The following is a 15,889-nucleotide window of genomic DNA, read 5'->3' on the forward strand; positions in this document are numbered from 1 at the left end:
CTGAATAGTTGTCCTCAGACTTCCAAGTCTCTACACATATTGACGACCTCTTCATAAGGATTTACGATATGTTTATTTCTCAATAATCACTGCCTCCTTTAAATCATGTTTTATTACTATCATGCATACCAAAAGATTAATTTACAGAAGATATCCTTCTGCTGTTCATGTGAAATGTATAAAATGTACTTAATGTTCCTGTGTGCCTTCTGCAATACCCATTCATTACACAAGAGCAGCAAATGTTGCATATGTTACAGTATAAGATGGTGTACAGTCCAGTGCCATCAGCTAGAAAGTGTTTGATCCCTGCTCAAAGGTTTGCTAGGGATTGTTCAATCCTCAGGGATTTTACAGGCTCACCAGATTTGAAATACAGAGATATTTTACACAGTGCTTTGTGGTGCCTGCTGAGTGGTTTTCTGCAGGTTGCATCAATTCACTTCACTAATCAACAGATGACAGTAAACAAGAGTCATTTAATTACTATTAAAGACCACTTTCTCCCTCTGGATATGAATGAGCAACTGCCAGTGACTTTAAAAAGAGATACTAATCTGAACCAAAGATCTAATTCTATGTAGTTTGGTTTTACTCTATCACTTCGTGGTTTCACTGCTAGTCCAAGGACATAGATCATGTTTTCACGTCTGTTTATGGCTCCAGCAAAACTACTTTACCAAAACTCTTTATCAGCATCCTCATAGCCTTATCCCCCAAACGCAGAGGTTTTTACAAACTGGAATACCCTCACCATACTGGAAGGCCGACATCAAAAAAGCAAACTACTACATTCCACATGCAGCCTGGACCAGGCTACAAGTGGAAAGATTGTTTCTGCCGATCCTCCAAATCCAAGTCTTTTCAGGGGTTACACACCAGAACACTGCACATGTTGCTCAGTTTTTCTCTTCTAAAATGTTGCAGTGCTGGTGGAGGTCACTATAAACTCTTAAACGCTGTGGTTGACATGGAAAGGTGGAGCCAGAGACTGCCCACACCCTGACAAGCAGGAACTCATACAGATGTACCAGCATGTACAGATGTACCAGCATAGCTTACACTTCTTCCTGCAAGTGGCCCAGCAAAGATCCTCCTTCTCTTGGTCTTATGGTCCAACCTGCATTTATCTAATAATTTATAGCAAAGCTTTGGACAACATTATCTAATTAACTGAATCATTCCTTAGAGTAATGAATTTAGGCAAAAAAAAAAAAATTAAAAAGCCAATCTAGTTGGTGAGATGTAAATTCCACCTTGCAACTACTGACTGCAGTAGGAGTTTCATTCTTGCAAATTCACAGGAAATTATTCAACATTAGAAATTAAAATGTTGGAGAGCTCATTACACTTTTAAGATTACCAGCTATATTTGATTTCATGATTGGTACAACCCAAAGAGCTCTGAAACTGTATCTTTACCATGATTAGTATGTCAGGCTCAGGAACACACATTTTGCTCCTCACCATTGGTAGTAGCCTAATCCTAGCCTAGTTGTAGCCTGATCTCCAAAGACTAGGTTCACATAATCTAATTTTAGATTCTCAAATGAGATAAATAGTAGTCAAGCACATGCAGTATCCCCATGGCTAGTGACAGGTTACAGGTTTTTAATAACTGCAAGGACTCAGGATGGGATTTTTCTGACTCTTCCTGTCTGCTCTTGCTTTGCCAGTGAAAAGGTTTATTCCTGCTTATGCCGTTGAAACTACAATTGCCTAATTGCCTAAATGACCAGGTGGACATCACGTAATTTATTTTAGCTTTTCTTAGCTTTGCATAATTTTGTGCTACAGCACTTATTGCTGTTATAGTGTTGATATATGTCCTGTAAATAATAGATATTGGTTAGAGGTAGCTATTCTGGTAGTTAGTCTGAGTAGAGTAAAACATCTGTGGTTCCAGAAAAACAATGTGGTGTAGGGCAATACAAGTGCAGGAGTGGCCACAGAAATGTGGCCCAGACACAGAGGCTTTGGGGCTCTGCACAGCCTGCCTGTAAGCCACTTCTGAGAGCTGAAGGAATGAAGCTCCTGAAGCTCAAAAAAACTGGTTTCAGGAATCACCAAGAGCACAAGTGGTGTCTGGCATATACAATATACGCCATATAGAATTCAGTTTAGAAGCAATTTGAAGTTGCAAACTAAAGAAGACCTAAGTGTAGGATTTCTTGGAAAGCCATAGTAGGCCCAAATTTACACTTGGTTGAGGAGTAAATTATCAACATCCCTCTTGTCATGGCAAAAGACTTGAGATGCTGAGTGTTCAAGTAATCTGGCTATTGAAATAAAGAGGAAAAGCAATGGCATACAGTGACTGGGTTGGTGTGGGGGCAGGGGGAGAGTTAATGAGTAAAAGATAACTTAAAAGAAAGAATTTTTGTAAATATTCAGCCCAAGACATATGGAGACTGATTTATAACAGTGCTGAGTGCTCACATCTAAAAGCAAAATATGCTTGACCAATGTCGTGTATATATAAAGTTCTCTAACAAACACTAAGGCTACAAGGGTGATATTTTAAAAATATATTCAGGCACCAAAAATCATGCCTATAGGGATTTTCTCAGAAGACATGAGAAATTACATCCCTAACAACTATGAGTCAGGGTTAGCATATCCTTAGGCTAATGATATACTCAAATTAATTTGCTTACCTACACTTTAAAAATTAAAAAAAAATCTGTCTTCAAGTATGTGAAAGTTAAGAGCTTGAATTTATATTTTTGACAGGGCTGTCAGGAAGAAACATCAAACTAAAGGCTTTGAAACATTCAGAAAAAGAGTGGGAAAGATATCAAAACATCTTAGTACCTGATCATGGGCAGGTTTACCCCACAGTAGAATGGATAATAGAGAAAAAACACAGCTCAAGCTATAGCTTGAGCTAAAATCAAGGAATCAGGAAAATCAAGCCTGTGAAGAGAATTTTGAGGGACAGGATATGTGTTTTTCTTCTTTGTCTATTTTCTTCAGAACCTGTAAGTACAACTAAAAAAATTATGAACAAATGTATGATATCTTTAAGAAATTCTTCCAAATGTCACACAATTTTCTCAGCCAGAGTGACTTCAACACCTTGAGAGACTTATTGTCAGGTTTTCTATCCTGATTCAGAACCTACTTAGGTGTATCAAACAGAAGTTTAAAGGCCAACTTGATCACGGTTCATAAGAACCCAGAGGAAAAGACTTCAGATATTTGAGACACTTTAATCTGATAGACAACATCATAAAAAGATTCAGATTCTGGATAAGTTGAACATAGAAAAGTAAAAATTAGGAAGAAGAGACAAATTTTAGGAAAAGAAAGCATTTTCGGAAAAGAAGCAATTGATCATTGTTGCAGCTTGCCAAGGTAAGTGGAAAATTTATCTTAACTGAGTCTTTAATTCAAGATTGAAAGACTTTCTGAAGGATGGGAGGCAAACAATAAATTTTGGTGCTAGATAGCAAAAAGGAAAAAACTTCCTGAGGAAGAATATTTTCTGTCCTCTGTGTGCACACATCCAGGCTAAGTCCATGGAATCCAAGGCTGACTTTCATGACGAACAAGAGATGGACACATACCACAGGAGGTACAGAATGCATTCACTGAACTCCGCATGGAGCACTTATCTTTTGGCCTTCTTGTGTGCCTTTGTTTTGTTTTGTTTTTTAATAAAAAAAATAATTACAGGTAATTATTATGAATCCTTTTTTAAATATTATATATCTGCACTGTTTCTTAATATGTATAAACTCAAACACTCTCCTAGACTTCTGTTCTATCATGAATTGAATAAAAAACTGATCAAGGATGAAGGAAAACTACTCTATAGTGTGAAAATTGTTTGCATTCAAGAATATATAATGACATTCCTGTTTTTTGCTTCTGCTGACATTTGCTTGCATTTGCTTTCAATGACTTTATTTCCAAATATATGAAGGTTTTAGATGTTCCAGAGACTATATTCTTTATCAAGGGTAATATAAATAATAAGAATAGATTTTATAATGGATTTTTCTCTCCCAGAATTAAACATAAATATATTTATACGCATGTAGAAGTAATTAACGTGAGCCACTAGTTTTGAAAGATTGTATTAATTTATATCAACCATAAATTTACATCTGTATTGTATGTTCCTAAAATTCAGTGAAGCTTAAAAGATAATTAGGAAACCTTGACAGAGACCAAGTCAGTCTGTATTGTACACTCCCCCAGGGATATTTTAGTCAATTAAGAGTGGTCATTGTAGCAACTGAAGAAAGGGAAAGAGAAGGTAGTACAGGAGTACCACTTCTCTTCCAAATCTATCAGTTAGTTTTGCAAGAGACATTTCCTTTCTCCACAGAGCTTGCCTCTCTTACATTCTTAGATTATCACAACAGTAATTCTGCAAATTAGTACTTTTTTTTTTTTAATATTCTGACTCATCCTGAGGTTTGAGGTTTAGTAGTACCTCCTAGGTTTTTGGAACATGTTTCCTCAGGAGAGTGAATTAAGCTGGAATATTGACATCCAGTGTGACTGATCACGTTTTGAACGCACAAATGATGTTCTGGAGTTTGTCAATGCTCAAAATACATTAATTACTGCATGGATTTTATTGAAGTGGATCTTGGTGGAAAAAAATTTAATTGCTGTCCAACTTGTTCTTCAATCTTACACACTCAAAAAGTTTCAATCTGTTATATGCAAGCAGATTTTTTCCTATTGTTTCTCTAATGATTCATAAAGTATACAAGTGATATTATGTACTTAACTTAAAATAACATAATTCAAAATATTATCTTATTTTCTCTGCAAATTTGCAAAAAATATTTAAATGATAATTTACCATTATCTTCATGAAAACCTTTGACCTCATATATACTTGAAGTGGAGGTTTCCTTAGCTCCAAGTGTTCTTTTTCAACACAAGTCCTGCATCTCCTGCGGTCAGCACAAAGGCAGCCTTTCAAATCCCTCTATGGGCTACTAACTTTGGCTTGTCTACGTACACAAACTTTTCACTGCTGCTTCCCACTCCATTGCATATTTTGCCAACATCAAAGGAATCTGAGGCTTTCCATATGTCCCAGCTTTCTAGCCCATGTGATTACAGGATTTGGAGCTGATGCATTGCTCCTATTACTAGCTACTAGCTGGAACCATACTTATGGGCCATGATCCTCTTGTCCTAAATACTGTAGAAAGTGAGAACAAATGATGGGTTGTGATTCCAAGCACCTTAAATTCCTTCCAGACAAATGAGAGAAGCCAGAAATCTAAAAGAACAGTGCAAAAGAAGGAGTCAGGTCTATAATTAATCTTTAGCAATTTGTAACTGATACTGGACTTAACAATTGTAACTGATACTGAAGAAAAATGCTGAGAGAATAGAGGATTAACTTTCACTTGGGCAAGAAGACTTTTAAAGTTTAAATTCTCCCTTCAAGGACACTATAAAATGAGTTACTGTTGAGTTAAATGTTTGTACTTCTCTCTGTTAGTTTGGTCCCACATATAAGCCTTTTCTAGTGGAAAATGTCCCTGCCCAGCACAGGGAGGGTTGCAACTGATCTGTAAGGTCTCTCCCAGCCCAAACCATTCCATAACTGACTTTATGTTTTAAGTAGAAAACATGTCCATTTTTCTAACAGTAGGCTCTGCCTAACCAGACTGGGCTCTCACATGAAAAGGCTGTATTTCTATTCCCCTCAGTGTTTAGCAATAAAAATGGCCAGACCAGCTGGGTCCTTATTTTCTTCCAGTAATGCACTCACTTACAGTTTCTATATTCTGCTGCCAGTTCCAGCTTAAGATTCAGCTATGCCTACATTGCAGACTTCTGTGGGGATAGCCCTGTGATCCACTGATATGAAAATGTCTTACAGAAGCTCCTGTTAGCTCCTGTTAGACAGAAGCATACTTACAGCTAAAAAAGAAAAGCTACAACCCACAAAAAAACAGAGCTTTTAGCTGTTAAGTTTGTTCAGCTGCTTAACTTGTTTAATTCAGAGGTGATCAAATAAAGTATGCAATATATAACTTTCACAAAAGAAGCAGCATCCTTATTTAGAAAGAGTTACTACTATGGCACATTACTGTAGGAATAACTTTAAATCGTTCCTAGTGAAGATGTGGCCCTTAATGAACAATTCTGTTGATGATACACAGAACAGACAGAGCTTGCAGCGTAGTTGTATTGACTTGGTAGCACTGGGTAATTTTCAAAGAAATTGGTAGATTCTTCGTTTCCAAAACCACCAGATTTAACACTCAACTAATGTAGAAACAAATCCATTGAAGTTTTTGTGCTCCCTTTTTCCTGTATTAAGCTTCCATTTAGTGTACCACTACTGAAATATATATATATATGAAGTATCAACAATATAATACTGGTGCACAAGATAAGAATCAAGGCAGGAAAGAGGCAGGAGAAATCTATAATTAGATTTTCCCCAGTGCATCCATCTTCATTTATCCAAGAGGCCAAAGTCATTATTATTTACTCAAGAATCTCCTTGGAGAGTAGAACTGTAAAGATTTACTGCATATTATGAGAATCTGTAAGTATATTGAAGTTCCTTAGTTCAATTATTTGTGCCTTTTGCACTTGATTAAAACGGAATGAAAGTTATACCAGTTGTATACCATATGTTTGGTTTCTGATTCTATCTTCCCTCTCCTAAGCTGTTCTTGTAATAGAAAAGGGGTAACTGTATTTCAATTCTTCTCTCATACTTATTTCACCAGCTGATATAAGCTTGCCTGTAAAGTTCTTTGTGTTTGGTAAGAGGACCAAATTTGTTAAGAATTTAATGACAGAAAGTCTTAACTAGAATAGTTGCAGTTTTCACAGCTATCCTTTGAGCTCAGGAGAGTTTGAGGCTTAGATGCAGCATGGTCCCTTTAAAGGTCGTGGTACCCCAGACCATTCTGGATTCAAGAATTAAGTCCTTGCTTTGTCTTGGCCTGTTAGAGCAAAACACTTTTTCAGGATCAGTCCTATGAGTCATAGTGCAGAAGCATTTAATTTTAAATTTTAAATCTGATTATCCTGTATAATGTAGAACTGCTGCTTAGCAAACAGCTTTACTTTACAAAAATGGTACTATGCACATACACAAAAAACACCAAACCCAAGCCCAAGCCCAAACCCAAACTCCAAAGCACCCTATTTCACAAGAGATTACTTATTCTTAATCTTTGTTTATCCTTGAAAAAACTTATAGGGAAAACAAAATTTTATGTGACTAAAAGAAAGCAGTAATATAACCTATTATCTACCTTTCCATATAGAAAATATTTTAATAAGTGATTTATTTTATTTTCTCTATAATAAAGACATTAACAGACAGTATAAATGTGCTTAAAAAGACAGACTTAAACCACTCAGCTATCAGAGTGTGTTCTGAAAGCATACAGTTCTTTTCCAGATTCAAATATTAACAGTATTTTGTGTTATTTGTTACACTTAATCAAACCCAAAGCCTCAGCTGGGGTTCGGTTCTCACTGTACAACACAGTTCTGGTCCCAGTCTAGAATCCTACTCCTTGTCCACAACTTTGCATACTGCATCAAGAACCTGTGCTCATCATGGTCATTATGCATAGCTCCAGGTTCTGGCATTAGGCAATCCAGCTACAGAAACAGGGCCAAGTCTAAGGCAAGCTATATCTAATAAATGTCAAGAACAGCAAGCCAAAGGATGATAGATTTTTAAATGATGCACTTAACCCCCAAGCCAACAATCAATTACAAATAGTTAAATGCACACGGGACTCCCACAAGCATGGGTTCTGGGTCCTTTAAAATAAATGTGGGCAAAAAGAGTCCTATCCTTGCAAACACTGATGGGATTAACTTTATGGAAACAACACCAGTGGAAGAGCACACACGTATGTACAGCATGTAAGAATTTTAGTAAGCTCTTAAATATTTCTTCTTTAAAATCATCTCATATAAATATTCAGATCATGTTAGATACAAAATAAATATTTTTCTTTTTTTTCCATGATTTTGATATATATCTACTTTTGCAGTTGGGAAACTGATTGAGAATGGAATTGTTTATTTTGTTTTATTTTTGTAATATTGTTCTGTTTCTTTTGACGCTGACAGTATCATGCTTTTTTTACTTTTAAAATATCTATTAATTTTCCATTATGTGGATAAAACCTATTACTGTGCTCTCAGAAAATATTTTGGAACCTTCAGACAGAAGACAGCATAAGCTGTATTTCCAGTCTAAGGTGGCAAGCTCCGCAGCCAGCGTTTGCAAAGGCAATTTATATAGCAACAGTATAATCACAAAGGGCTTACATTTTATCTTCAATGAAAAAAAATATTTACTGCAATATCAAAGGTTTTATACAAGAGATGAAACCTCATATCTAAGAAGAAACCAGTTCACTACAATGACTTAGAAATGTAAAGGTTAAAATTTGTATTCTTTATAAGCTAAATTCTGCTATAATTTAAAGACATCTGAATCACTGTACATAAACACAAATCCTTGCACAAATATATAAAGAGCATGCCAAAATCTGAAGTAAGAGCTGTAATTTCCTGAAGAACTGACCAATTGTCAACAAAATAATTTTGGTGAAAAAAAAATTCTGTGGGGATATACAAGCTTGCTTTAATGCAAGCTAAATTGTAGTCAAAGATAGGAGAGCTAAAGCCATTCATCTGAGAAAAGACAGGACCTCAACGGTTCATTTCCCATTCTGAATCTCAGTGAAAAAAATGTTTACATTTCTCATTTCTCAGGAATGACTCTAACTACCAGACTACTATTGTATTGTCCCTACTGAAGTCATTTATCAGCAACTAGAGAGCAAGTGAAAAACAACAAAAAAATTAACTGTATGAAAAAACTACATGAAATATACTAAACTTCTATCTTAACTATATTAAAAAAATATAAGCCCATTTCTTTGCCTGTCAGGCTAGATAAGATGATGTCATTATCTATACAGAGCCCAAATCTTTCCCACTGCCCTATTTACCTTCTCTGACTACTTTCATTTCTCTTAATAGCCTAGATCCTCTGCTGAAGAAGGCAAGGGCGGGGGGGGGGGGGGGGGGGGGGGGGACAAAGACAGGTAAAATAGTAAAAACCTGCAAGTTAGAATGGTGCTTAGATCTAATCCCAGGACTGAGACCAGAGGAAAAAAAAAACACCGAAAGATTAATTTGTTGAGTTTCTTCGCAGGCCGCAGTGGTTCGAAATGAAACATTAAGTTCTTCTCCTACTGATTTTAGTGATGCCCAAGCTGGACCTGTAATTTCCCTTCCCTTTCATTTTTGTATTTGGTAGCCTGGTTGAGCCTACAGCAACACGAGACATCCTCTAGCCAGGGGCTGTAACCTGCCTTCTAGTACATATTTTTTGCCAACAGCTGCAGGGAAACAGAGACAGGTCCCTGACCTTCTCTCAATAATCTTATGAAAAGATGCATATTTAGTACCTTTTCCTGTTCCCTGGGAGTAATTTTTCTTTTTCCCAGGGAGTTCTCACTAGAATAGCTGCACTCAAAAATACCTTCAAGCCAACAGCAAGCTCATGGGGGTTTAAACCAATTCCCACCATGGTTATAGAAATATTTGTATTGTCTACAGTGAATTTTGGGTCAGGCCTCTCTTTCTGAATTAACCTGTTAGAAGACCAGACCTACACTCTAAGTGACTCTAGCCCTTACAGCAAATCAGCAGTTTGTGGAGCTACGTGGAAATCTACCCAATCTCTCTCTTTCCTGTCTTCACAAGTGGGAGCTGTTGATACCTGCACAGCTCCTGGTACAAGGCAGAGCAGAAGAGCACAGTAAGTTAATCCACAAGCCATTCAGAAACGTCTAGGACAGAGACAGTGACACCAGGGAATCATATGTCTGCACTGAGCATCGAGTAGATTGTTTACTTGGAGGGTTGATGAGAAACGTGCAAATGAACCTCTGAAGCAACTACTTGTCAGGTAAGGATACTAATGTGCTCTAATAAAAAGCAGTGTGTTCTCATCATTGCAGTATCTTTTCCCCAAACGTACTTGCAGCAGTTTATCAACATTATATAATGCAGGGAGGGTTCAGGACAAGGATAGAGTTGATAGCCAGCTTTTGGTGTGCTTGTTTTTTTGACTCACTTGATTCATAGGTTTCATCTTTACACAATGTACTTTGAGCTGTTTTTTCTTTTATTTTTAATGATCAGTACTATTCTTGATCCTAAATAAACATCCGAGAAATCCTTTAGGTTTCAGGAGCAGGTTTGAAAGACTGCTTTTAAGAACTAATCTAGTGTATGGTTTGTTTCTCATTCAGTCAATGATTATTGCATTCTATGTTTTCCTCTTGTTTACCCCCTTTTTCCCTACCACAGAAGAACCGGTTTTATCCTCCTGCCGTATGGAAAAAAAAAAAAAAAAAAAAAAAGAAAAAAAAAAAAAAAAAAAAAAAAGAAAAACCAAAGCAGAAGAAAGGAAGAGCAGGAGAGCAGGATAACAGTGCTTTTCCTTTAGTGGTTGTGGCGGGAGTGAGGGAGCGAGGCTGGGGACCTCCTGTCCTTCAGAGGAGCAGGTCGCCCTTCCCGGGGGCAGGGACGGGGTGGGGGAAGAGGGAAGGGGGAGTCGGGTGAATGCCCCGCGGGGGCAGCATCACGCCTGCCGTGGCCCCGGGGAGATCCGGGGACACCCTGCGGCGGAGAGCGCGGGGAGGGGACCGCGGGGGAACGGCAGCTCCGCGGCCGGGGAAGCAGAGGGGCTGAAGAATGGCGGGATGGACGGATGGATGAGGGATGAGGGGTAGCGGGTGGAGTGATGGAGGGGTGAAGGAAGGATGGATGGGAGGAAGAGGGATGCAGGGATGAGGGATGGAGAGAGGAGGGGTAGAAAAATAAGAAAATAAAGGCTGAGGGACGGAGGAATGGAAGCGCCGAAGGACAGGGGGCTGCCACAGCGAGAGCCCGAGCTTCCCAGATTCTCCCCCTGCGCTGCGCGCCCCCGCGCCTCTCCCGGTCCCCCCCTCCCCGCTCCGCTGCTGCGCGTGCCCGCGCCCGGGGCTGACTCTCCCTCGCATCCTCCTCCGGCGGCGGCGACGGCGGCAGCGCCGGGGATGGGCAGCGAGAGCGCGCCCAGGAGCAGCCCGGGCCCCGCCGCTCGCCCCTGCTCCCGCGCCCGCTGCTGCTCCTGCCCCGCAGCCCCCCGCGCAACGGGGGCAGCGCCGCCGCCGCGCCATCCGCAGCCCCCGCCTCGGACGGGTGAGTGACCGGGCCTTGCGCCCTCGCCCCGAAAAGCACCTGCCCTGCATCCCCCCCATTCCCGCTCCCGCGCCTCCCGTGCCGGGGTAGCCCAGGGAATGAGTGCCGGGGGAGCGGAGGGCCGCGGGGGAGGCTCCGCGCTCCCCACCCTGCCCCCGCCCCGGGGGAACGGAGGGTCCCGGCCCGCGCCCCCTCCGCCCGTGCGGAAGGTCCGCGGGGCAGCGGGGATGTCCCCGCGGCTCCGCCGGGATGTGAGCAACGGGGCTCCCGCCCTGCTGCCCCTCCCGGGCACCGCTGCCCGTTCCCACGGGGATCTCCCACAGGCGTACACGGACACCCCGGCAGCGCCGCTCCCCAGCCGGGGCCAGGAGACCCCTGAGCCTCCCGAGCCCTCCGAACCCGCACCCCCGGGCGCCAGGGGCGGCTCGGAGAGGGGGCAGCGCCTTAACTTTTGCAAAGGACCCTTTGGAGGTGGGGAGGGAAGACCCAGCTTAGCAGAATTGGCGGCTGTCCCGGAGTCGCCCCGGAGGGAGGTGGCGGAGGGTCCCGGTCCCCCTCCCGGAGCCGCCGGGTGACGCCAAGCGCGGCCCTTCCCGCGGGGCTTGCGGGGCGGCTTCGGGCAGGGCTCAGCACTCAATGGACTTTTCTAACACTCCCTTCACCAGCATAATTAAATAAATAAAGTGATGGGGGGTGGGGGTGGGGGGGCTAGAAGTCTCTACTTGCTCCTCTTTCGCTGCCCAGAGCCGCGAGCGCAAACGACGGGATGCTGTCTCTGAAAAGGGTTTTCTGGTTTTTATGTGTCATGATGCACACGGCTGGTGGTACACTAGTATAGTAACTATCTGTATCCCAGTAGTTCCCTGTCGAAGGGTTGTTATGGCAGCAGCGGTCCCTGCTTCTTTTATTTTTTTATCTCTGGCACAGGGTAATGTTAAAGACCTGGAAATTGCCTTAATTAAAAAGAAAAAAAAAAAAAAAAAGAAAAAGAAAAAAAGAAAGGACAAAAAAGATAAATAAAGCAGCCTCGTGCCTCTTTGCCAAATAGACAACAAGTACAAATACAAGATTCATACTCAATCTTCACTCCCTTCTCCAGAAGCTGGTGCTGCGATAAAGCTAATGACTGGAAGAGGCTGTAGCAAAATGTCTTTCCCTCTACACCTAATTCCTGCTTTTTGCTAAATTTTGTTGAAATTTTAGCTTGATTGTGGCTTGTGCTTTTTCATGTGTTTCACTGACACTTTTTCATAGTGTTGTTTCTTACTTACAGAGAATTTCTTTAGTCCTGCATTACACTGGGTAAATGGATTCAAGTGCTCTTACATACAAGTAAAGCACATCATTTGCAAAATCTTGCAATTCTATAGATTTTGCTTTTTTGTACAAGTCACAGGATGATAGTTTTCTCTTTGTAATGCAGAGAGGAATCTCTATGAGACTCATCTGAATGGTTTCAGCACATCTTACCTGCCACAGCTGGTGGCAGACTGAAACAATAAGATTTAAAGATTATTATGGAAGTAAGTTTCTCTACCACCTTTAATGGTCAGCCTATTCTCAGCCAAAACACATATAGTTCTAAGGGAAACACTCTGATTCTGATTTCAGTTTAGTCAGTTTTTTGGATACAGTGTTTAAACACTGAAACCATTGAGGAGGATGGATGTTAAAGCTCATAATATTGATAGCAGGCTGTACTACATTGACATTTTTACTCTGCACTTTTGTAGATACCATTAGTTGTCTTCGACCAGAGTTTGCTTGGGTAGAGATTGAGCAGTAAATGATAAGGACAGAGGATTTTTGTCCTGGTAGCTCCTGCATTTTGATTTCCATCAGAATATTTGAAAAATAATATTGATATTGCAGAATGAAGTGTTATTGAATTGTTATATCTTGTTTCCAATTGTACATTTTGAAATGCTTGGTTTATCAGTAAGAAAGCAACACAAACATGTAAATGTTGATTTAAGTTTGAAAAAATGCTGTCCCAGGGTGATTCATGTCTAGAAACAGGCTAGATTCAGGTTAAATAAGTGAACTAAAATAATGTAGTGTAAGTGATCCATAAATAATTTTCACTGCTTATAATGAAAACGGGTACTCTTGTCTTCAAGTTGGAATTTAGAGATGCTGGAAGAGAGATGAAGAACAGCAAAATACATATATTTAATGACAGATGGAACTCTTGAATAAACATCAAGTATTTCTGAGGGAATGCAAGCCTATTTTGTAGTATAACTTTCGTCATGATTCTGATCCCAGCTAAATCATTATGAGATTCTCCCCAGGCACTGCTGTGAGCAGAATCAAAGACAGCCTTGCTATCCATTTTTGAGGAATGGGGACATGAAAAGATCATTTGTATTTTCCCCATTATCATAGCTGGAAGGGTTTATTTTGTATCTCATATAGAACATTCCACACTTTACCCTCCTAAGCAGTAGTCAGGCCTACAGTTCTTACCTGCCCAGACAGCTCAGCTGAGATAATTCTTGTGAGAAAGAATAATACATGTTTTGCTAGGGGCAGCTTTATTGTGACCAAATAATAGTCATGTTTACTGAAAAAAGGTTTGACTTTGTATGATATTTTCATATCTGATACCACTAAAATTTCATATTAGGGAGTGGGAATAACACATTTCTTAAAATGGAATTTGCTTTAAGGTTCTAATACGAAAGGACTAGATTAATTTAATCAAGATGGAGGGTAGATGTTTCTATCTTTAGTGATTAAAAATATCCTTAGAGATTTAAAAATATCCTTAAGTCGTAATGAAGAAAAGACAAATTTGGACACTCTGAAAAGGGTTACAAATAAAGTTATTTGATACAAATGAACCAACAGATTGCACTTATTTAACATTAGACAGTAGTAAAATGGAACAAAAAAGAAAGCTGGCAAAAACAAGACATCATGGGAAAAGCACAGTATAAATCCTGAAAGAGTTGCGAAACTTGCCCAAGAGACTCCAATGTTAACTGTTTTACTCCCTTATGGGAGTCAAATGGAAAAAGCCCCATTGACTTCAGTAAACATTAATACCATGAGTGTATGGTAAGAGAAGAGATGGGTAATTCACCTAAGTACCAATAGAATTCAGACTGATAGTTACTGAAATCAGATTAGAAATGTATGGGCTTTCTTCAGTTGCAAGGAAGTCCTGACTTTACTGAAAATTATTTGGAGGCTTGCTATCTATTTCTCAGGGCCAAAATGTCAACCTGAGAATAATGTTTCAAGTGACTTTTAAAAAACGTGGCACGTTATAGTTAATCTGGTTTTAATTTGTGTGATATTCTATTAAAATGATGTTACCTTTGCCAAGCTCAAGTAATTAATTTGTTATTGGTAATCATTTTCCCTTTCCTTTTACATTTTTTTAAATGCCAGTTTTTCAGAAATGGCAAGAAATAAAAAACAGTCTTCCTGCAAGACTGCACTTATAAGCTGAATAATTCAAAGCCTGTACTGTCATAGTGTAATCAAATTTTTAATATGATGTTGTCGAAGTCATAAAAAAAGAAAATCAAATGTGACATCATAAAAGACAACATATATAGCTGACATGACATCCAAATGTTTTAATTTCCCCACATTATATTTAGTAGTTAATGAAGATAGAGTTTTCTTTCTTGCCTCTGAGGAAACTCCTAATACAAGATATTAAATGTTCAGAAAAAAAACTACTTTATTTTCATAAAAACATATGCAAGTTTTGGGAAGATAAGTCCTGAGCATAAAGGAGATGCAATCATTTAAGAGACAATGTAAAACCTTCACTGGGAAACAGAATTGAGATAATTTGTAGATGATGAGAAAAAAATATTGTCAGACAAATTTTCTAGAATATGGTATGTATTATCTCAATAAAGGACATTTTATTAACTGTTCATAACTATCGATGAACCTCTGTCTAAAGAAAGAGACAAAGTCACCCTTGCCCGCAAAAACATTGTAATTTCTTTCTGCAGAACTAAACATTTTGCTGCTGTTTTTCTCCCCAAATTAAGTATAACTAATAACAATTGAAAGTACAAAGTACCAGATTACCAGAAGTGGAAAATGAAACTGTTCTCACCCAGCCTTTGTGGAGCACAGGAATCAACAGTGCAGTGTGATCTGCCATTTCAGCCTGGTTTCACTAGCTTCTTGACATGGAGAAAACGTTTTCCCACTGAGATCTTCCAGGTGGCTAAGGACCAATTTGCTCCAAGTGATCAGTGTACTGAGGAAATTTTTTTGGAATGGGATTTTAGTTGATAACCTCAGCCCTGGTTGTGACTCCATGGGGACCCGACTGGATCCTGCAAGGAGCTCAGCATCAGTGCTTTCAGAAGTGCCAAGTGCCTGCTCAGGATCCTCTAAAAAATGAGTGAAATACCTGTTCATTTCTCACAGGCCACAAACCAGCTTTCAAATCTCAATGATTTTCCATCACTACTGCATGTTGGCTGTATTTGAATCAGTGAACTAGAGGTGAAAGGCTCCAAAAAGGTGATTACCAGTCCCATGAGACATTTAGTTCTTCAAAGACAGCTTATTGGAAATGCTTATTTGTATTTCAGAAACTGGGGTAGAGAGAAATGAATTAACAATACACAAATATTTTTATTTTGTTTTAAGAAGTGCTTTCACAGATTTTTTTGTTTTGGTT

The 15,889-nt window shown here is 39.6% G+C and overlaps 1 protein-coding gene across 5 annotated transcripts in view; it reads left to right on the forward strand.

Annotated features, from left to right (window-relative positions):
• The first annotated feature begins 9,707 nt into the window (after positions 1 to 9,707).
• Positions 9,708 to 15,889, forward strand: part of FUT9 (fucosyltransferase 9) — a 98,497-nt gene continuing 92,315 nt past the window's right edge. For 2 of the 5 annotated variants that reach the window (XM_068184090.1, XM_068184092.1), the window contains exon 1: positions 9,709 to 9,946. Coding sequence is in view for 1 of the 5 variants with exons in the window: in XM_068184088.1 (XP_068040189.1) it covers positions 11,082 to 11,226 (145 nt within the window). In the remaining 4 variants the exon portion in view is untranslated. Of the gene's footprint in view, positions 9,947 to 10,950; positions 11,227 to 15,889 lie in introns of those variants that run through there. The other 3 variants (XM_068184093.1, XM_068184088.1, XM_068184089.1) reach the window with 3 other exon arrangements.

Source organism: Anomalospiza imberbis, chromosome 3 (assembly GCF_031753505.1).
Source record: "Anomalospiza imberbis isolate Cuckoo-Finch-1a 21T00152 chromosome 3, ASM3175350v1, whole genome shotgun sequence".
In the NCBI taxonomy this organism is placed as follows: Eukaryota; Metazoa; Chordata; class Aves; order Passeriformes; family Viduidae; genus Anomalospiza; species Anomalospiza imberbis.